The following is a 21,269-nucleotide window of genomic DNA, read 5'->3' as shown; positions in this document are numbered from 1 at the left end:
ACTTTGACACTGCAGGGGTGAACTGACTCCAGAAGATGGCAGTACAGCAGTACTAAGAATGGCAGCTGCCGATAAAACCTCAAAGAAGAAGAGGAAGAAGCGGAAGTGACGAATATGCCGGAAGTTACCCCTGGGAAGGAAAAAAAAAACAAAAAAACAACGCGCCAAATTTGTGTAAAGCACTGCAGCCGCTGCCTGAAACACATGAAAAAGTCGATCTAATCTTGGCGAGTAAGTTTGTAAAACCCTGCTTCCTGAGGAAGTCTGTGCAGGTAAGATGCTTACTGAACTGCGAGTCAACAACAAGTTAGTTTGCACCTCCTGGTTTTTGTTTGGTTGACTGTATCGTGAGTTTATGACATTTGACAGCGTTGCTTCATTGCAGGACAGCGGCCTGACAGCTAAAATGGTACATATTCAATGAGCAGACACTGCTCTGCATGAAGTGAAGTAGTGGGTATGAGTAAATATTAGCCTAGCAAACGTATTTGTGTGTGTGTGCTTCTGTTTTTAGCATGGCGGTGCCTTTTGTGCAGGACTGGGACCTTGTTCAGACACTGGGAGAAGGAGCCTACGGAGAGTATGAGTCCTCTTATAACACTGTCATTCACACCATGTATTTACTCCATAGCAGTGCACCTCCACGTAATAGAGCTAATTGAAAAAAATGAAGACATTAGAGCAGGTTATTTCTGCAGCCTGCTCTCTACAGGACTTTTTCTTAAACCAGCAAAGAAAACTTTCAGTTTCAATGATAATAATAATGATAATAGTAATAATAATGATATTAAAATTGACTGCTTGGTTTCATCAGTTAACAAAGTCTGCTGCTGACCACCGACACTCATTTGTTTCCCCTCACATGAAACTTTCCTTTAAACTATTGATTTTCTCTGAGAAAAAAAAAAAAAAGTTCTTACTTCCCCATTTGATACAAGAATAACTTTATTCAGCTGCTCATTTTCATCTCGTCCTCTGTGATCGAATGTGTGTCACCTCAGAGTGAGGCTGCTGGTGAACAGGCAGACAGAGGAGGCGGTTGCAGTGAAGGTGATCGATACCTCTCAGGCTAAAGAGTGTGCTGAAAATGTCAAGAAGGAGGTCTGCGTCCATAAGGTTGGTCAGCCGTGTTCAATTTAGTCAGTGTTTATTGGCTGAAACGTATATGTGTACATACAAGAGTATATATACAAGTATAATGTGTAGTAACTGGGTTGATTTAATTTTTAAAACTTATTTAATCAAAAACGGTGGCTTAGAACATTTTATTTATGCGAATCGTGATGTGTGCACTTACACTACAACATTTACGACTTGTTTGGTAGATGCTCAATCACCCCAACATTGTACGGTTTTTTGGCCATCGGAAGGAGGGGCCAACTGTGTACCTCTTCCTGGAGTACTGCACCGGTGGAGAGCTGTTCGACCGAATTGGTGAGTGAGTCGACTGCAGGTGGCCAACACAGGACTGCTTTCCTGGAGGGTGTGACCAAAAGTCTAGTTATGTTAGACCAAAGTCACCAAAATACAACTTCATCATTCAGTCTTAACAATTACAACTGCAGTGCCAAGACTCACAAGTATTCAGTTTCAGATCATCCAAAATCTTAACTGTGATTTACCTCACCCACAGCTCATTCTATCTATCAGTATATTTATTTTTGCCATGCAATTTGAACACACCCTGAATAAACATCAGATGCAGAATAAATATTTATATACAAGCATAATATTTTATGTATGCATATTTTTAACTTCATCTTTTGTTTCCAGTGTATACAAATGTCTTAAAATATTTCTGACATTCCTCAGAGTTTATTTACAGATTATTAAATGTGTGTGCACGGATCAGGCTGCATTTGTTTAAGTGCTGATGGGACATCTGGGCTCCCGGTGGATTCTTGTATAATAGGTATAAAATAATAAGTGGGAGAGACATTTGTCTGAATAGACAAAGAGCTTTCCACCCCTCGATTAGAACACATACATTTAACAACTATAGACACTGTTCAGTTGCCTGTAAGTGTTAGTATGTGGTTTCAATAAGCTACTGCTAGGACTTCCGCTTGGAAAACAGGCAGTAAGTGGATGCTAGATCACACATTTGCAACCATTTTAAGTCCAATTTCGATCCATAGGCACATAATTAAAGTCTGATATCAGCCTGTTCTGTTAGCAGCTCTTGAAAAATGCTGTTTGGTTGGTGGTTATTGAAATGTTTTCTTGCTTTCGATTTAGAGCCCGATGTGGGGATGACAGAGAAAGACGCTCACAGATTTTTCCAGCAGCTAATAGCAGCTGTGGTGAGTGAAACAAATCTAGGTGTTGATGTGATCTCCTGCACCAATTTGTGCTGTTATTAAAATTTCAGTCACACTTTTGCAGGAGTACCTCCACAGTGTTGGCATCACCCACAGAGACATAAAGCCGGAGAATATTTTGCTGGATGACAAAGGTGAGGAAATACAATGTGTATCGATGTGTTGAAGGAATATGTCTTGTATTTATTATAACCTCAGCCTGTTGCTGTTCTTTACCCTTAGATAACCTGAAGCTGACAGATTTTGGCCTGGCCACCATGTTTCGTTTCAAAGGACGAGAACGTCCTCTGAGTCGACTCTGTGGTACGCTTCCATATGTGGCTCCGGAGCTTCTCAGCCAAACAGAGTACAAAGCTCAGCCTGCAGATATATGGGCTTGTGGGATAGTCCTCACTGCCATGCTGGCTGGAGGTAAGATCACATAGTCTCTGTTAACAAAGGTAGACACGACATAAAACACACTTCAGTGGTTCAGTACATTACAATAGCCGTGGTGGTGTGAAGGTTATAGATTTTTACAAAGTCTGTCGGAGATGTGACTTTCTTCATTCATACGTCACCTTTCCGTTTCTTCTCTTTGTGCCTTCTCTTGCTGCAGCATTGTCTCCCTGCAGCAGATGTGTGGAAACTTGTTGTGACTGTCTTTGTGTTGCTTCTTTGTCAGAGTTACCATGGGACCAGCCCACTGAGAGCTGTCAAGAGTATTCAGATTGGATTCAAAAGAAAACCTATCTACCTCCTTGGAAGAAAATACAACCAACTCCTCTCAGTAAGTTTCAAATTATATAAGTTTAATACTACTTTTTTTTTTTTTAAATTGTATTTAATACACATTCGACTTCTCTCTTCAGGTTTGTTGTCTAAATTACTGCTGGCCAGTTCAGATGCACGCATCACCATCACAGACATACAGAAAGACCGCTGGTTTACTCAAGGCAAGTCTCAGTATCGGTATAACAGAATCATGTCAACAAATCACATCGGTTCAACTAAGTTCAATGTTCACTGGGCTGATTTCTGTCTGTACTTCATTGCAGGTGTAAAACAGCCACCAGGTTCTCTGGGCTCAGGAGGAAACAAACTTCTTCGAGCAGATGTGGTACTCAAATCCCGGGCCAACAGGTCAGAGCTTCCTGTCTTTCTAATTTGAACTCAAAGATGCATTTCTTTTTGTGCCTGTAATCTTAACACCACATCCCTCCCACTGTAGTGACGACAGGATGCAGTTTTCCAGCTCTCAGCCTGATCTTGCAGCAGGCGGCTGGGAAGCCATGTTGTTAATCAGTCAGACTGACGGTCAAGTCAGCTTCTCCCAGCCGACCAAGCCGGAGCACATGTTGCTGGGTAGTCAACTACTGGGCACACCGGGAGCCAGCCAGGTAAGTCACTTACTCTGCATTGATTTTTGTTTTATGTTTTATAATACATGTGTGATTGTTCAACAGCACGAGCTGTGGAAGCAATCATTTTTGTGCCTTTGTCCTGTCATGCATTTCTCCTGATCTCCATTTAAATATGTCAAAATCAAGCAAATTAATATAAATTATAACACTGTCAGTTTTCATGTCTTAACCACTTCTTCTTATTCTGTTTGCGCAGTCGCCGTGGCAGAGATTAGTGCGGAGAATGACACGTTTCTTCACCGCTGTAAATGCCGATGCGTCATTAGCTGCCCTAAAAGACGCCTGCGACAGCTTGGCACTTGGCTTCAAGCTCACCTGCGCCAAACAGGTACATCTTTAATCAAGTATAGGTGATTCAAATATTTACAGAGGTTAAATGCATTCTTTGACACTGATGAGCAAAGAAAACTCCACCTGCATCACACCTACCTGTTTCAGCTGGCAACACACAAGCCTTCTGCTACAGACCACAATGCACTCTACTGTAATGAAACACTCTCTGCCCTTTAGGTGACGGTGAGCACACTGGACAAGCGCAATAACAAACTCATCTTCAAAGTCCATTTGCTAGAGATGAATCAGAGAGTGCTGCTGGACTTCAGACTGTCTAAGGTCAGTTTTAGCATTTCAAAGTGTGTAATGTTTCTAACATGAATTATCCATTACTGCATTAAAGTTGAGATAATAGTGTAACCACCACTGAGACACCTGTGACAGTTTGTAAATTTTGTTACTAAACCACAAAAAAGAAAATAATGGCGTTTGTGAGAAGCAACAGGATTTTAGTGAAATGTTACCTAACACCAACAAAACAAATGCACTGCAGGGATGTACCAGTATGTGTTCTTTTAGCTAATATCCAATACAGCCCCACCTCATGTCATCTGAGGTCAATATGCATTTTTTCCTTATAAGCCTTGTGCAAATCTAGATAGAAAATAGTTTACAGCTTTCAGCTGGATTAACCTTAAGGAGGAGAATTTCTAACCGTGGCTGTGACACAGCTCATGGAGGCGATGAAACTCCTTTAAAACACGTATCACCCAATTGTTTTTCTTCTCAGAGTCATTACTCGGTCAAATTTAAACACACGGACATGAAACACATATTTTTTTAGATTCAGCACGGTGCACATTTCTACAGGATGTCATTATCCCTGATGTCTGTTGCAAATCAACATTAATATGCTTAGAAGCCGCAGCTTAGAAATCAAGACAAAAGACACCTCTTATAACTCCTGAACTCAGAGTAATGTGGGGCTGATGGGGTGGGCACAGTTGTCTTAGATTGATTCACAATTATAGAGTTTGGCTGCATCCACACTAAATAGTTTCAATTTTAAAACACATCGCTTTTGTTACGTTTACTGCTGAGTTTTCAGGCCTTTTAAACTGAGACTATTGGAAACGATGAAGCGGATACTCACATTTACCCACTGATTGGGTCTCTTCAGTCACAGCTGCCAGTGGTGAATGCAACATGAGTAGCAAATGCTGGGTTAGGGTTAACCCTAACCCTTGGCTGTTCTCCGTTTGTAGTATTTCTGCATCTAACCAATTGCAGAGTAGAAAATCTCCTTCTTGTTGACACTGGCACGTGCATGCCCCGTGTGCATGAATGGTCATGTGATATGCGTTTTCAGGTATGTTAGCATAGACTGAGATTATTCCAGAGCTAAACGGATGTCTTGATGGAGATTGTTTTCGTTTTAAAACGCTGTTGTAAAATTAAAATGTAGTCTTGTGTGGACGTAGCCTTTGAAGATATAGTCTTTAGTCAATATGACTAAGTTTTACTTTGAGGACAGAATGTGCCAGAACTGAAAGGCCACCCCCTAATAAGTTCATGTGAGATTACATTTGGCCATTGCATGAGAGCATGTTAGCGTAGAAGACATTTTGACATGTGTCTCTCTGTGTCTTTCCAGGGTGACGGTCTGGAGTTTAAACGTCTCTTTGTGAAGATAAAACAGAAGCTAGGTGACATCATCAGCACTCAGAAGGTTTTACTCCCCATCACATGAGCAGCCTCAGCCTCACGGTCTCTGGTGTCTACAAACAAACTGCCAGGGACATTGGAGAGAAAAGCTGTATATATTTAGCTGTTCTACTGATATTTTAAATGTGTTCTGTTGTTCTCTGTACGTGCGTTCTGGTTCTTGTTTTCATGTACTTCTATCATGTGAGAAGAAGTGAAATGTTCAGTATCAGGAGAGAGGACATCTTTTGAAAACCCAGGTCATTTCAGCCAGTTCTCACTTGTTAAAGGAGTAATAATGTTTGGTTTAGTGTTAGCATCAGAACTGAAGATCTGAACCTTTGATAGGAGACTGATTGTTCTGATTATGTTTGACATGATACAGTCCGAAGTCAGGAATAAATTATTAAAAGGACAACATTGCAACCTAAAGGTTTCGTGATAAATGCACACGATGAGGATGACCACTGACAAACAAAAAGAGGGAATTTCAGGGTTAGATATATGATGAGCCCAGATTTTGCCAGTATCCATGTTCATATAAAAGTCTGTGTGAAATTGTTAGATAAGGAGACAGTAAAAGCATTTCAAGCCCTGTAGGAAGCCTGCAAAAGCCAAAAAGTTTTCCTTGTTTAAGAAAAAACCACTGCTGTTGCCTGAGCAGTACACATACATACATATAATTTAATGTAGAAATGAGTTGAGCCCTTATGTTCATGCTTCATATAATGGTATGACTAAGTTTTACAGTGAAAGATAAATGTGTACACCTTGCAAATGTTCTTATAGTGGAGTTGAGATCACAGACTACACACATGGTAATGAATGTGCAAACTCACTGTCTAAAAAAAGTGTGAATCCCTGGTCAAGTCACAACTGAAGGAATGCGGTTAGTGATTATGAGCCTGTGGCCTTGACGGTGATGGTGACGCTGACAGGCTCATTATCATCTGCGGGGGAAGGGGCTTGGCTGGTGGTGGCACTCATGGGTGAGGTGGTGAGGGGTGAAGCCGCCCGGGGCAAAGCCATGGCTGGACCTGGAAGAGACGAGCATCAAGGTTCAGCATCATGGTGGACCAGTGATAAGACTTTTAAGTCTTCTGAAGATTGAAACAAACCCCTCATAAAATCAGCAGCTTCCACAAGACTTCAAATTCCTGAAAATAGTGAAATCAAGTTTTATTAATGAACACATATGAGTAAGTTTCTGCAGAGGCACACTCCCAAGTTGTCTCTGTTTTGCCTCCTCTCATGACCATGTCGTGGCTATATTCAGGCTGATTGGTTGGCATCTCCCCTCCCCGCAGGAGGAGCAGGGGAAGGAGGAAGCTAAGATTATGTCCACGTGTGATGATGACGAGATTTCACGCAAACGAGTTAGAAAACATTTGTTCCCCCCCCCAAACAGTGCAGCAGTGTGTCTATTGGCTGACCGAGCACATCCGCTCAGTCAAAGTGACACAAAGAACTGAGCGAAACAACGTGGTCTCAGCTAAGGCTGCTCCCGTCCCCATCATCAGTGTAAGTGTGGTGACCTGTGGTTCTGCTCCGAGCCTCTCCCACAGGCGCCTGAGCCATCGATACAACATCCCAAAGGGGTAAAGGAACTCAAAATAAGGTGAGTATATGAATATGAATATGATGGATGTGCTACAATAATGTGTGACAAATGTCGGGACGTTATGTGAACAATTTATGGGAAAACTGTGTTTTCCAGTAAATGGTAGTTTCAGTTTAAATCAGCTGGAAACCTTAAAGAAATGTTTGGTAGAAAGAGAGAGAACAGAAGGAACTAGAATTTGCCTTCGGCCTTGTGGTTGCATGCCTCTGCCTGCCTGTCAAGCTGCAGGAAACATGGTTCCTACCTCGCCTTCCTGAGTTACAGCATTGATTTACGGCAATAACTGTCTTTGCAGAACAGTCTGTCACAGTGAAGTTGACCTTTAACTGTTTGGATATAAAATGTCATCACTTCATCATTTTCTTATAAAACATTTTTGTGAAATTGTGCCATCATTAGCGTATGAATTCTTGAGTTACTGCAAAAAATGTGTTTTATGTGTCAAAGTGACATTGACCTTTGACCACCAAAATCTAATCAGTTCATCCTTGTGTCCAAGTGAATGTTTGTGCCAGTTTTGATGAAATTCCCTCAAAGCGTGAATGAGATATCACGTTCATGAAAGTGGGACGGACGGACAAACAGAAAACATAATGTTAACAAATAATTCCAAAGTTTGTATTTGTAAATCAACCTTTTTAAACATGTAAAATAAATCTGCATGAGAAATTCACAATAAAAACAATAAAAAGTGAACAAGTGATATCAGTGGTTAGGTAACACAAAGACACTGAGGAAGATACAGATACAAAGCAGAAAACGGCATTTAAAACTCAGCCCTCAAAGTTCCTCAAACCTCAAAATTCCCACAGTGTGTGTGACACTGAAGACACAAGAATTAATTTTGACCTTGTTTTTACACCTGAATCTGATTGGGCGATGACAGTCCAATCACAAGCAGAATCCACTCAGAGGGAACACGCATCCGTTAGCTTCATCTCTGCTGCAGATTTATTTTATAGGTTTACAAAAATGTATTTACACCTACAAACTATGCAATTACTTGTAAACCCCACCGTCCCAAGGAACCTGAGAGGTGATACTGTCCCACATGTTGTAAATAACTAAGAGAATCTAGTCCATACATACAGGCATGGGCGGCCCAGGGGAAAGGCAGTCCATAAGGGGGGAGGAGTTTGATTAAAACTGCTTAATTATTGCATAAACCTCTCCCACTCTCTTAAGTCTGTCCACACGCAGGTTAAAGCAGCGCTACCACCCTCCACTACAGGGACCGCTACACTCCCTGAGGCCAGGAGACTGGGAGGTAGTGAAGGACTGCAAAAGAAGGAAGTGGAGAAAATCCAGGCGGAGCCCTGAGGAGTGGGACACGCAAAGGCGAGAAGGACAGGAGGACTCTGCGGGTGTGCAGAGCAAAGGCTTAGACGAGTGAGGACAGCAACAGGCATAGGCTGCCTGCAACAGTGAAGCAGACAAGCGCAAGCTGCTCCAACAAGAGTGATCTTAACTGGAGGTTAAAAACCCACTGATTATTCCAACTCAGCTGACAGAAGAGGGGGAAATTATCACATCCTGCATAAGGAGGAGTGAGAAGAAACCACATATTACTCCTACAGGCATAGACACAGTTACAAAAGGAAGAGATGGACGTAATTCCATGAGCATCACAAACTAGGAACAAGAACCAATTCCTTGAAAACTCTGATCCCTGGATAGAATATAAACATTGGGACACACACTGTTGCTCTCTGTTTGAGGCATTGCAAGGGAATAGGTTACCATTCCCGTAAGTTCCCCCCAAATATCTTTCTCTCGTAAGCAGGGCAGATATCAAATAAAGAACTCAGGAGGTTTTGAAATACTTGAGCAAACATTTACACTGTGTTGAGACATCAAGCAAACATTGGCAGGGAAACTAACCTTACAACTAACCTCCAACCTTACATTTGTGGTGGAATAAAATGGCAATACCACGAGTAAGATTATGGTGTAAGAGCGCATGTGTTACCCTGATCCCAGACAACTCGGCTAAAATCCAAAATCATATAGAAGAAATGAAGAGGCTTGCCAATTCTCTTAATCCATCAAAATCTGCTGGTAATAGTTTTACCAGCTGGCTGGAAGAGAACCTGGGACCTTGGGGCCCGCTGGTAGTTGTGATTTTAATAGTGGTTCTCCTTGGGGTGGGTGTGTCTTCCTGTTGTCAGATATACAGATGGAAAAGTCGGGAAGCAAGACAATTCTCTGCGGTGAATCAAGTCACTGTAAGAGTAGACTCCCTATAAAGGAGAAAAACACCTAAATCCAGAAGTGTAAAAATGAAGTAAACCCCCCGAGCTTGCTCAGAATATGTTAGCAAAAAAACAGCAAACGCTATTGGAAGATGATTAATAAAATTAATGAAGGGCGTGGGGGGAATGAAGGGAATTACAGTATATTCTGTATGCTGATTAATGTTAATATGTGTTGCAGAGAATCACGAGGGAGAAATGTACTTCAATGACCATTACATGCTTGTAGTTGTGTGACCATTCTATGACCACTCTCCTAAGCAGCGTCCTGTGACCGTTCTTTGACCTCTAACCTGAGCTGCATCCTGTTTCAATAGGGAAAAGATCCTCATGAATCTCAGTTAGTAGTAAACCAGAGTGAGGCACAAAAATAAAACAAATAAAGCATATAGGATGCATCTCTGGACAGGCAGGCTAAATAATGCTTGTGTGACTGTTGACTGGGGCAGGGAGGGCTCCGTATGCATACGTTTTGGAATGAAGCAGAAAAAAGGCAGAATTGTGTCTGTGGAGTTTGTAACACGTTACCTTAAGTAATCTACAACAGTAGCGTTAGTTTTCAACTGAAGTTAAGTATTTTAGTTTTGAGCTCTTTGAGTCCAACTGAAATCACATTAACTCACCCATCAAAAATCATGCCAGTGGAATTCTAAATGTATTAGAAGGAAAAAGCAGATGGGAGGTCTTAGGGGAAATTTCAGAAATTCTCCTTTTTGTCTCAGCCAGCTTGAGGAGCTTGTCAGTGTTTAACTGACAGCAGCCAGCGGGCTAAACACCAGTAGGGGGATGAGGGGAGAAAGTAACTCAAAGACGCCAAAATGTGGAAACCCTGACATTTATGTAAATGTATGTTTGATGTGGGTTCATCTTGCCTGGGCTGGATGAGCCACCAAGCTCCTCGATTCCTCCCTCTGGCCCTCCTACCACTTCGTCCTCTGGGAAGTTGATGTTTTCCCTCGACTGGCTGTGCTGCCTGGACACACCATAAGGAGAAACACTTAATTACTTGTGCACATCATTACGCACTGCTAATTTTCTTTGTTTGTGCTATACAGTATATAGACAGGTATACAGATACTCACATGCCAAACAGCATGTCATGTAGTCCTGTGGGGAAAAACACAAAACATTAATGCCCCAAAATGGGGAAAATGCTTCCTTCTAGAAGTCATTAGGATGTTGGTGTTTGTGTGCAGGACTCACGAGGATTGTTGTTGCGGTTGCGGATTATGTACACGAGCAGCAGCGCTGTGATGATGGCTGCAAAGAGCATCCCGCCTATAGCTGCTCCGATCACAGCAGGGTACATGTTGTAGCGTGGTTCCGCTGCAACACATCACAGTTACACTTTGCAAAACAGTTCACCTCTGATGTAACAGACACCTTTTTTTCCTCCATCATGTTTCATGTCTCTCAAGTGGCTCTCAACCCAAGTCTGTCTTGTTGTGTCACGGCATGCACCAAATTCACAGAGTAATGAAAATGTGTTGCGCTCGCTGATAGAGCCAGAGTACAAGAAATGTGAGAAAGTCTGTTTCTTAAAAAGTTTGGCTGACAAAAATCATGAAGTTAAAGTAAGACTATGTAACTTTAAAAGAAGGACACTTTTTTCCTCTTACAAATAAAAGATGAATTTGTAAGCAAATAAACCCACCCTTGTTCACTTTTCTACACACAGTGGTTTTGATGTCACTACCTTACTTGGTCTGGTATGACCAGTAGCTTATGGTGGCTAAAGTTAGCTAATTTTAGGCAGATATTGTTTAACTCGCATTACTGAGTCAGGTCACTGACGTATGACTAATTTTCTTGCGGTGCTGCTACACTGTTTTAGCATCCATTTTATCCCATAATTGTCAATTTTAGCTACAGTGACTGCTGTCCAGCAAAAGTTACACAGGCTCACTTTAAAGTAAACCATATCCCTCATACATCGACAATACAAGGGTTGAAAACCACTGGCCTGTTCTACCCTGACGCCTGATCTACAAGCCTTTCTACACCCTAAACACCTTGGTTTGGTTTGACTACACATGGTACAATTAACACAAAGAATTTACTTTCAGAAGAGGCACACAGGACCAGTTTGAGGAAAGGTAAGGAAGGAGGTAAAGAGGAAGTGACTGGGAGAGGTGTGAAGCGGTGAGATGTGTGTAATTGTCTGCATGTGTTTTTTTGTTGTTTGTGTATGAGTCTTTCACCTAAGTGGATAACACAAAAAGAAAAACAAAAATGTTAGACTGTCATCAAAGTCACTGTAACAGCAATCAGAGCAAGATACCAGCATCAGCAATGTTTAAATAGTCACCTAACTCACCGGCCGCCTTGTTTAAGACATCCCTAACTCAAGCCCCTGTCTTTGTTTAGTTCTCTGCCGAAAGTCTGACTTCACTTTCCTCATTTTGTTTACACACTATACCTGGAGTCTTTGCTGCAGAAGGGTGTCCGATGGTGCGGTGGTTGACGGGTGTGATGCGGAACTGGTAGGTAACGGTCGGTGTCAGTCTCCCTACTGTATGACTCCTGACTTCTGGGTCCTGGATGATGTTGCGGTACCAGACTGGCGGACCAATCCTCTCCTCTGTCTCCTCTTTTGAATCATTGCTGCTGCCTCTCCTTCCTGGTCTCTCTGACACCAATCTGTGCTCCAGGATGAAACCTGTCCAACCTCCTTGTTCCTCACTCTGTACCTGCCACTCCAGCTCCACCTCGTTACGTTGTCGGCTGTTGTACATCACTTGGGTCAGGGTCACATTTGGTGGCATGGGGTGCCCTGATGAGGAGCAAAAACACTGCTAAATGGAAATATGCACTTCTACAGATATGCACGTTCACCTCAGGTTTTTGAAAAGTGCCTTGAGATAACTTCTTTTGCAATTTGGTGCTATATAAAATAAAATAAATTAAAATTAAATAAAACAAAAAATTGAACTGTAATTACTTTGGTTATCCCCTAATGTTTAGTCTATCACCTCTATCAGGACAAATTTTTTATTTGTCTAGTATTTGTTTCATTATCAAATTCATTACCAAACTTTCAAACATCAAAGTTGGGGCAGTGGCGCCACTGTTGCCTTACAAGATGTTATGAAGTCACTGCTCCAGGACAATAAATAGACTGATAAATGTACCTTCATAAACCACAACTTGCCATTTTTACATTTAGATTTTGAATGTCAGTCAACCTTTTGTCCATCATTTATAGTCTTTATGCTAGGCTAAGCTAATCAGCTGCTGGCTAAAGCTACATATTTATTATACAAACATCAGAGTGGTATCAGTCCTCCCCAACTTTCTGACTAATTCTCTGCAAGAAAGTGATTAGAGTAATGTCAAACTACTCTTTCAAAAAACTCTGGCAGGACGACAACAGATATATATATATATATATATCTTTTAAAGAAAAGGAACAATTTCTTACTCTTGACCACTAAAGTGACATTGATTTCAGTTCCTCCCACTGCGTTGGAGGTGGTGCACCTGTACTCGCCACTGTCTTGACTCTCATCCGTGTCTCTCACAGTCAGATTGGCCCATGCAGATGTTCGCAGCAGCGTGTACTTCGAGGTGTCTTGGACGTCCACACCCTGATTGTTGAACCAAGTGATTTCACTGACGGGAAGATAGTTGGCTCTCAGGTTACAGGTGAGCTGGACATCACTCCCCTCATATACAGACACAACTCTGCGCTGTGTCAGCAGCACAGGGGCCTCTACAGGTGACAAGTGAATATATAAATGAATTAATAAACAAACCATGTCTGGGATTTGTTGTAAGGTGTTTCTGGCAATGTGCACTGACCGAGTGTGAGCCTGCAGGTCTTGGTTTGGACCAGAAGTGGATGTTTAGCATGGCAGGTGTAGGGCATCCCGCTACGAGCAGTGCCATAGCGAAGGATCAGGATGTTGGAGTTTTCTTGCCCGCCTTTGCCCTGGCCCCCTGGGCCATCCCACCACACCAAGGCTTTTGGGGCCCCTCCATCCCAGGAGCAGGACAGCATCAGATACTGCTGGTTGTTAGTCACATAGGCAAAACACACTGGCTGTGCAGGGGGAACATCTGGTGGAGGAGCAGAGATTGAAGTGATGTGTGAGAGGTTTGTAGAACAGTGAGCATTCAAACCCAGATCTGTGTCTATCCCTCTGTTATTCTCACATGTGCGTGTGTTGCACTCAGTTGACTGTTTGAGTGCAGGGTGGGAACCAATGCATGTAAACAAGCTGTTGTTGGAAGTCAGGCTTTCAGACGGCAGCAAGATGGCAGTGTTGCTCAGTGGATTTGTTTGCTGCCCTGCGTCGGCCTCGTCTTGTCCCACTTGTTTCAGGTCTCCAGACCAGTTGAGGGAGGCAGAGGGGAATCCACCAGGCCAGGAGCAGAGCAGTCTCAGAGAGGTGTGATTCAGAGCCGGCTGCACAGAACAGGAGGGGGAGCCATCGGGTGGGTCTGTGGGAATAAGATACAGCATAACGAGGCAGTGGTGTGCAAGGTGGGGGTTATGTGAGGTCATCAGAGCCAAAGAAAGTACTTGTGGGGCTAGAATTTAGGTATTTAGGATTTTTGGTATGAATCATCTTACCAGAACTATAGAAGAAGACTATGCTCATTAGATATCTTATTACTTGCAGCCATTTCTCATGATAAAGCTGGGTAACACAGGCAAATGTCAAGTCAGTACAACAGAGCCTGTTGTTTCTAATATGAAATATACATATAAAAGAAGCAATGCTTTCTATCTCTCTTGGATGATGTATTGTTTTAGATGAAATACATGATCTGAGTGACTGGCAGAACAGCAGAAACTCAGCACAACCAAACAGGAGAGGGGAGAGAAATGACAAGTACTGGCTGTCTAGCCAACCAACACTTGCCATGGCTGTGACATCACAGCGAGGTACCTGCCAGAGAGTCCCATCAACTTCTCAGACGGCCCGAACAGGAGAATAGGTCTGCAGCACTTCCACACTCTGCTGTACATGTGCTGGTGTGTAGGTGTGTGAGTGAATTTGCAAGCTTTTGGGGAGTGTTTTGAAGTCTTAGTGGGTATGCAGAGCTTGAATTATGAGAATTGATGCACTAAACAGAGGAAGAACGTTTAAAATAGAAAAACAGAGAAAGCGAAGGAGTTTTCTGGGTAATACTGACAACAGGAGAGGTGCATTTGAAAGGGAAATGATCGTATTCATCGTTAATATAGATGAAATGATCTGTGTTCTCTTGGTCTTGTACTTTAAATGGAAAAAATGAACGATTTAATCACATATCCTTGCCATTTGCAGTACCAAGGCAGAAGAACACAGGTTAAGACTGAGAGGTCAGCAGAGGAGTAGGACTGATGGTATCGTCCAGGGTCAGAGGTCAGAGATCACACTCACAGTAGACAGTCAGGCTGATGGTCTTTTTGGAGCGGGTGTTGAGGTAGGTGTTCTGTGCCAAGCAGGCATAGTCGCCAGTGTGCATGCGGAGGATCTTGGTGATGGTGAACTGCGGCCCGGTGTAGACCTGGGAGTTGTTGTAGAACCAGACGTACTGACTGGCCGGGTTGGACTGGGCTTGACAGAGTAAAGAAACAGTCTCTCTCTCCAGGGCTGAATATCCCCGCTCTGTCATACTGTATGGAGTCACATCTATCTGAGGAATGTCCGGGCCAACTGACAACAAAGGATATGAACACACTCAAGTCATGATGGACATGGACATGTTACATACACAGGTGAGCAACCTCATGTTAGTCTCTTGAGAGCTAAAGTTAATTTCAACATTGCAACAATTCATCATTTGGAGTTGTGTTTGTAGCCATCTGGTGAATTTAAGTAATGATTTAATAATAATAAGTAATGATTTGAGATACAAATGAGCAATGACTTTTGTGCTTTAATGTCTTTTTCTTCTAACATCTTGACATTTAAGGGCTTATTTTAGCAACATTTAACAAAATCTTTGAAAAACATGAAAAATAAACTCATAAGTCAACTTGACTCATAACAAATCTCAAACACTTGCAATGTCTTAAAAAGACCTTTACTTTGTACAGAAAGTACATACTTTGTTGGAAAAACCAAAGATCTTACCCCAAATCACCCAGAAATACTCACAGATGGTGTCCAGCCATAACCGGTTCGAGGACTCGCTGTTGACAGCGTTGCTGGCCACACAGCGGTACCAGCCGGTGTGGTTGCGGTTGACGTCGGTCACGTTGATCATACTAGTGTTGCCCTGTGCAAAGACTGACATGTTGCCGCTCCGGGTCTCATGCTGCCACACATACTGAATTGGCCCAGTCCCATTTTCCAGATTGCAGCGCATCCACATTGTAGATCCTTCCACCGGAGATGCATCACTCATCAGGAGGTAAGGCTTACTGACCGGAACTACATTTAAGACAAAGTCAGACAACATGAAGGTATGTTTATTATGTCTCTAAAGCAGATGCACAGTGTTCACGACAGGCATGTATCCAGACAGTTCATGTTACCTTTTCACCTGCAGCCTGTAGAGGTAAGGACAACCCACAGCCCCAAGCTGGGAGAGGGGCCAGAAGTTTTTGTCTGTCCAAGATTATTTCACTCTTTGACTTAATGTTGCTCTTGTTTTGTGACTCAGGGTCGTAGTTGTGGCCAACAAGCTCAAATCAGTGATTAAACAGGGATGCTGTTTTTTTTTTTGCAGACAAACTGGAAAGCTACACTAACTGTCTCTTCTATGCAGCTTCATATTTAATGTACAGACGTGTGATTGGAATTGATTGTCTCGTCAAAGTCTTGGCAAGCCTGTTTCCCACAGTGTTGAGCAGTTTCATTAAGAAGACCTTCCTGCAGTGTAGCAGTTGTGTTGCACCAGGGCCGGATCTGTCTCTACTCTGTCATTGGATGGAAGTGACAATATGTTCAGCCCAGTAAAAGGTTCACACAGATGGGTCTTAAAGGGAATTTTTGCTACGAGAACTTTCCCAAGTTGTTGCAAAGGTGGGATTATCGTGGAGCTAATTGCTAATGTACAGATTTTTTGGCACAGTGCTATGTTTTCCCACAGTTTTCTCCACAGTTGAACTTGCGCAACATAAACAAATGTCACAAAACACCCCCAGTTATAAGGACATATGTCCAGCCTTATGCAGAGTGAGTCTCAGCAACGTCTGTACTGCCAACGTAACAAAACTTCTTTGAATGTTAAGAATATTTTATTCCTGTTTTATGGAAAGTGGGTGAACTTTTTCATTGCTTTACTTGGTTACATCCCTCTGTCGAAGGGATAATAACTGAGTGCAAGGTGTTGGTAACCTCATCCTCTAAATTATTGGCCAAACACAAAGAACCTTAATTCAGCTTAATACTGAACAAATCCTCAAAACAAACAAACAAACAAAATCCTATAATTTTCAACCTCATGCCTTCGGGACAGCGTTTTAGGTTTTATGACCTGTGCACTCCTGCAATGCAAGAAACAGTCAGTTTACCTTGTGTACAGAGTGATAAATGCACTTACCCATGTGTGGACTTTTTTTTTTTTTTTTTTACATAGTATGTGACTTTGTGGTGACTTTGTGTTCTTTCTAACACTGTCAGAGTTGTATTTTTCGATTATTTTGTGTGTATAATGAATTGTCTACATGTACTTTTGGTTGCAATGGATATAGGTGTTGGCCCCAAATGTGAAGTATCAGTTTAAATCAAAGATGGAATAACAGTGGTTGTGTTTGGGTGAAAATGAAAAGTTGTGTCCCCTCCTGTGGCTCCATCCTAGCTACACCCCTGCCTGACGAAGTGAAATCTTACCTCGGACAGTGAGGTGCACATAGTAGTAGTAGACTTTGGGCTCCTGTTCTATGTCATAGAAGGCCTGGCAGGTGAACAGGCCCTGTGCAGCCAGAGGCAGTTTCTCGATGCTCACAGCTGCACTGTTTGAAATGACCGTCAGCTGTCCGAGTGTCTCGGCCAGCTTCTGAATCCTTGGTCCTTGCCCCAAATCATACACCACAGCTTTTATAGCTTCAGTGCCGGGCTTGGTGAAGCTCCATATGTACATATCAGGTAAGGTGGTGCCGCACTCCAGGATCACCGCTTTGCCCACCACCCCATACACACTGGTGTCCTTGTATACCACCTCCCCGTTGTGATTGATCTGCACCGCTGGAGGAGGGAGAGGATACACACAGACAAGCACCCAGAAGTGTGTGTGTTAAGGAAAAGGAGATGGTGGTGTCATTTGCCCTGCCCGTGTTCAATTACAGGATTGATTACACCGTAAGTTTCAGACACACTCTAATAGTTTAATAAGGGATTCCAAAACAGATCACTCGATTTTTTTTCCAGACACATTAACTTTATCAACCATCTTCTGCTTTCTTAGCTGTTCTCTTTCTCTGTTACCCCCTCACACACCAAAGGGTCAGTAGTTAGAGTGATATGGTTGAAATAAAATTCACAATATTAAATAAATGTGTTTCAATCTATAAGTATCCAAGTGAAGAAAAGTGTGCAAAATCATATATAAAATATATTTGGACTGTGGTCCATTGTCTCTGATGTAATGTACATCAGAAACAACTCCTCACATTTAAAACAAAAAACTTTCAGTTCGTCATTATAATTTACTCAGAATTAGAGCTTTTTTGTTTAGAGATTTTTTGTTTATATACATATATATAAGAATATTAATGTATTGTTATGAAACTACAGTTTCGAATATTGTTTTCAGCCTCCAGTATCAAGTATCTGTCATGCTACACTTAAAGATTTAAACATGTACAACAGAATTACAACAGATTCCACTGAAAGTCAATAGATTAATAATTTTTGCCCAGTCCTGCTGGCGGACCTCGTAATTTATCTAGATATATTCTTCAGCCATTCAAATCATGTTATATAGAAATCTCCTTTTAAACTGTCACTCAGAAACGTTGAAATGAATCCAATAGAAAACCCTTACCATAAGTTGTAAAGGTGACAAGACTGATTCGTAGGAAGAGAAAGGCCAGCCCTAGCAGTTGGGCCACCATGGTATCATGATGATCCTGAGTCCAACAACCTCTTTACTCTGAAAAATGTAGCAGAGATGATTGAAAGGTAAAAACCTTCTGCACCTCAAAAACTGGTTTCCCTCAGATGCCTGAGGTCACGTCTTTCCCTCTCTCGGCTCCAGAAGTTTTTTAGAGAATCCAGTTGCAAGCACTGACTTCATTAGACTGAGAGTAGGAAGGGCCGGAGGGTCACTAAACTGATTTGGGCTCAATTATTCATGTGTTTTTTCTTTCTCTATATCCCTCTATCCCTCTTTCTTTCCCATGCAGGGTTAGAATAACACGGTGATACTGAGCTCATGCATTTTACAAGACAGATGCATGAGTGGACAGGTTAGCTTTCCACACACACACACACAGACACAGACACAGACACACACACACGCACACACATCTGCACATTAACTAATAGGTGATATCCAGGGTCTTAATGTGAACATTCCTCCACACAGGACTTAAAACTTCAAATTAAGCATCTTATAAATCTTGTGAAGGTTTTGCTGTAATCAACATGTTGCTAGTTGTTTCAGTGCTATCTTAAGGACAAAAAAAACTTTCATGCTACACAAACCATAAGCTTTTCAAGCTGATTTGGAAGATGAGCTCAGCAAAGACAGTTTTTATTTAATTATTTTTATAATAGTAATTTATAGTAATTTTATAAAAATTAAAGGCTCCAGATTTTAATTTCAGAGGTCATGTGAGGACCAGAGAGCAGAGTAAACTCTACTGATGGGATTAGGATTAAAATAGATTTGGAAATCTGGCATCTCACAGTGATGCTCTGTGTTTCCTCACAACATGCTGCGACCTTGACACTCTGCAGGCAACCAATTTGAAGATGTAAAGCCGCACAGTGTCCAGTTAACGAGATGCCCATCCTGCACTTACACATCATCTGGTCTCTGGGACAGTTATTCAGCGTTTTTAAAGATTCTTCACATGAGCGATGGGTTTGTTTACGTGTTTATAATGGAGGCAGAGAGGAGTGGGACCATGAGTATGTAATGTGAGATGTCTGTCATGAATGAATGCAGGGCAGAGATCAGTTTTCCTCACTTGGCAGCGATAAAGACTGAGGGCCATAGTCTTTCGTCTATATCCATATAAAAATAACACAAGAATGAAGTGAAATTGCCGAAAGAAAAATTATAATAATACCATCAAATATGATGGTGTATGATGATCAGTATCTTCAGTTGTTTATCACACTGGAATGGAACATGAAAGTGCTTTTTATTCTAATTTTGTTAACTTTAAAACCATAGCATGCTATGTGTAGAATCAATATTCTGCTTTCTATTCAGATTGTAAATATCTGAAAAGACTTGAGATGTATTTTACACTAAATTGTTTCATGTGTGACCTTAATAGCACATGGTAGCACATTGCAAATCATGAATGACTCTTAAAAGTTGTCTCCCTGGAAAGCAGGGCCATGTGAATAGAGCGCTGTGTCAGGCAGTGACACAGTCTCTTCTGAGCCTCAAGTAAAATGACACCAGCTGGAGTTTTGTTGACCTCATTATCAGACATGAGAGGGGCATGGTAAATCCAGTTGGTTTCATGAACAAAAAGGCAAGCAGTCAGTGAAAGCAAGACACTGGGGGAAAAAGGGCAGACAACAATAACCAACAACTTTATAGGTCCGCCAGAGACCCCTTCAAAGCCTGCAGTGGGAAGACAGCACTGATAAGAAAGAAAAATGAATGAGGAAGGCTCAGCCATGCGGAGCTGCTGTTGAAGCTAAAGCTGAACATTAAGGCTGGAAAGGTCATTGAGTGCCTCATGAGAGCTGGATGTAGTGTATTCGTAACTACTAGTTTGCACGAGGAGCTGGGACACCAAGGGCTGCCTGGGAGTGATGGAAATGTAAAATTACTGCCAGCCAGTGTAATATAACTTCATTTTAAGCCTGCACTAACTGATTTTTTTTGACCACTTGAGACACCAGAAACAAACTGTAAACACAAGACTGACAGATCATCTACTTATAAAGTTGTTGTGGCAAACCAAACTTATTAGCATTCATTTGCCTAATTACATATCCAGCAATTACTCAGCAACATTATCATTCATTTGGAGTCGTATTTGGTGAATGGAAGTCCAGTATTCACTCTTTTTTTTTTTAACTCTGTTTTAGTCTCCACCAACTGCTAAGAAAAATATCTGGCTGTTTAGCACCTAAATGCTGCACTACATTCACCAGCTAGTTGCTCACTTTGCCAGCCTGCTGTTTTTGTTATGTTATGCTTTTATTTTGAACTCTACTCTCTCCTTGACGTCTACTTCCGGGGGCGTGGTTCATGGAGTGCACACATGAGACTGCAGCCTCAGGAGTTCAGCTGATGCCATTTAACTTGTTAGGCAGTACGAAGTGGTCAGCGAGGAGAGAGGGGAGGGAGTAGAGGATTTTGGTTAATTTGGGGGCTTTTGTTTAGTATTTCCCGAGTTTGTTACGTTTTTTTCCTGTATTAGGCAGCAGTGATGTGTAAGGTATGAATGTAAATACAGATGTAAATATAAAATGTAAATATATTGTTAAAGGTAGTGGGAGTGGTCACATGCCCCCAGTGAGTTGGTAGGGACCCCCCAGGCTTACATATCTGGGGAGACAGTAGCATGGGAGGTCAGAGAAAGGGGGGGGTCAGGTTGTTACCGCTGATGTAGGAGCCTTCT

The 21,269-nt window shown here is 42.0% G+C and overlaps 2 protein-coding genes across 3 annotated transcripts; one reads left to right on the top strand and one right to left on the bottom strand.

The window, feature by feature from the left end:
* The first annotated feature begins 90 nt into the window (after window positions 1-90).
* On the top strand, window positions 91-6,113 carry chek1 (checkpoint kinase 1). Of its 2 annotated transcripts, XM_071461035.1 has the most exons (15): window positions 91-272; window positions 386-409; window positions 515-580; window positions 1,002-1,116; window positions 1,326-1,434; window positions 2,239-2,303; window positions 2,386-2,455; window positions 2,544-2,732; window positions 2,986-3,090; window positions 3,173-3,256; window positions 3,359-3,443; window positions 3,532-3,700; window positions 3,921-4,052; window positions 4,235-4,336; window positions 5,652-6,113. In XM_071461035.1, the coding sequence occupies exons 3-15, from the start codon at window positions 516-518 to the stop codon at window positions 5,745-5,747; spliced, it is 1,386 nt and encodes a 461-aa protein (XP_071317136.1). In that variant the 5' UTR covers window positions 91-272; window positions 386-409; window position 515; the 3' UTR covers window positions 5,748-6,113. The 2 variants fall into 2 exon arrangements, with proteins under 2 accessions (XP_071317136.1, XP_071317135.1); XM_071461034.1 differs by lacking the exon at window positions 386-409 and having other exon boundaries at window positions 92-272.
* A 248-nt stretch (window positions 6,114-6,361) lies between these two features.
* On the bottom strand, window positions 6,362-18,706 carry LOC139607811 (V-set and immunoglobulin domain-containing protein 10-like 2). The gene is made up of 12 exons (XM_071461033.1): window positions 18,500-18,706; window positions 17,347-17,700; window positions 15,667-15,942; window positions 14,947-15,222; window positions 13,730-14,017; window positions 13,376-13,633; window positions 12,996-13,286; window positions 11,994-12,347; window positions 10,778-10,900; window positions 10,657-10,681; window positions 10,447-10,547; window positions 6,362-6,738 (listed from the first exon to the last, which is right to left on the bottom strand). The coding sequence occupies exons 1-12, from the start codon at window positions 18,567-18,569 to the stop codon at window positions 6,599-6,601; spliced, it is 2,556 nt and encodes an 851-aa protein (XP_071317134.1). The 5' UTR covers window positions 18,570-18,706; the 3' UTR covers window positions 6,362-6,598.
* Window positions 18,707-21,269: the final 2,563 nt, after the last annotated feature.

Source organism: Trachinotus anak, unplaced genomic scaffold (assembly GCF_046630095.1).
Source record: "Trachinotus anak isolate AG129_WGS33_773 ecotype Australia unplaced genomic scaffold, CSIRO_AGI_Tana_v1 ptg000024l, whole genome shotgun sequence".
Taxonomy (NCBI): Eukaryota; Metazoa; Chordata; class Actinopteri; order Carangiformes; family Carangidae; genus Trachinotus; species Trachinotus anak.
Note: the sequence above shows the minus strand (reverse complement) of the source record. Positions and strands in the feature narration are given on the sequence as shown.

Excerpts from the sequence above, each read along its gene's own strand:
- chek1 (XM_071461035.1), top strand. The coding sequence starts at position 516 with ATGGCGGTGCCTTTTGTGCAGGACTGGGACCTTGTTCAGACACTGGGA. Across the intron at positions 3,257-3,358 it reads AGACCGCTGGTTTACTCAAG|GTGTAAAACAGCCACCAGGT; the intron begins GCAAGTCTCAGT and ends ACTTCATTGCAG. Across the intron at positions 3,444-3,531 it reads CTCAAATCCCGGGCCAACAG|TGACGACAGGATGCAGTTTT; the intron begins GTCAGAGCTTCC and ends CTCCCACTGTAG.
- LOC139607811 (XM_071461033.1), bottom strand. The coding sequence starts at position 18,569 with ATGGTGGCCCAACTGCTAGGGCTGGCCTTTCTCTTCCTACGAATCAGT. Across the intron at positions 14,018-14,946 it reads CATCAGCCTGACTGTCTACT|ACCCACCCGATGGCTCCCCC; the intron begins GTGAGTGTGATC and ends TTATTCCCACAG. Across the intron at positions 12,348-12,995 it reads TGTCACTTTAGTGGTCAAGA|GGCACCCCATGCCACCAAAT; the intron begins GTAAGAAATTGT and ends GCTCCTCATCAG.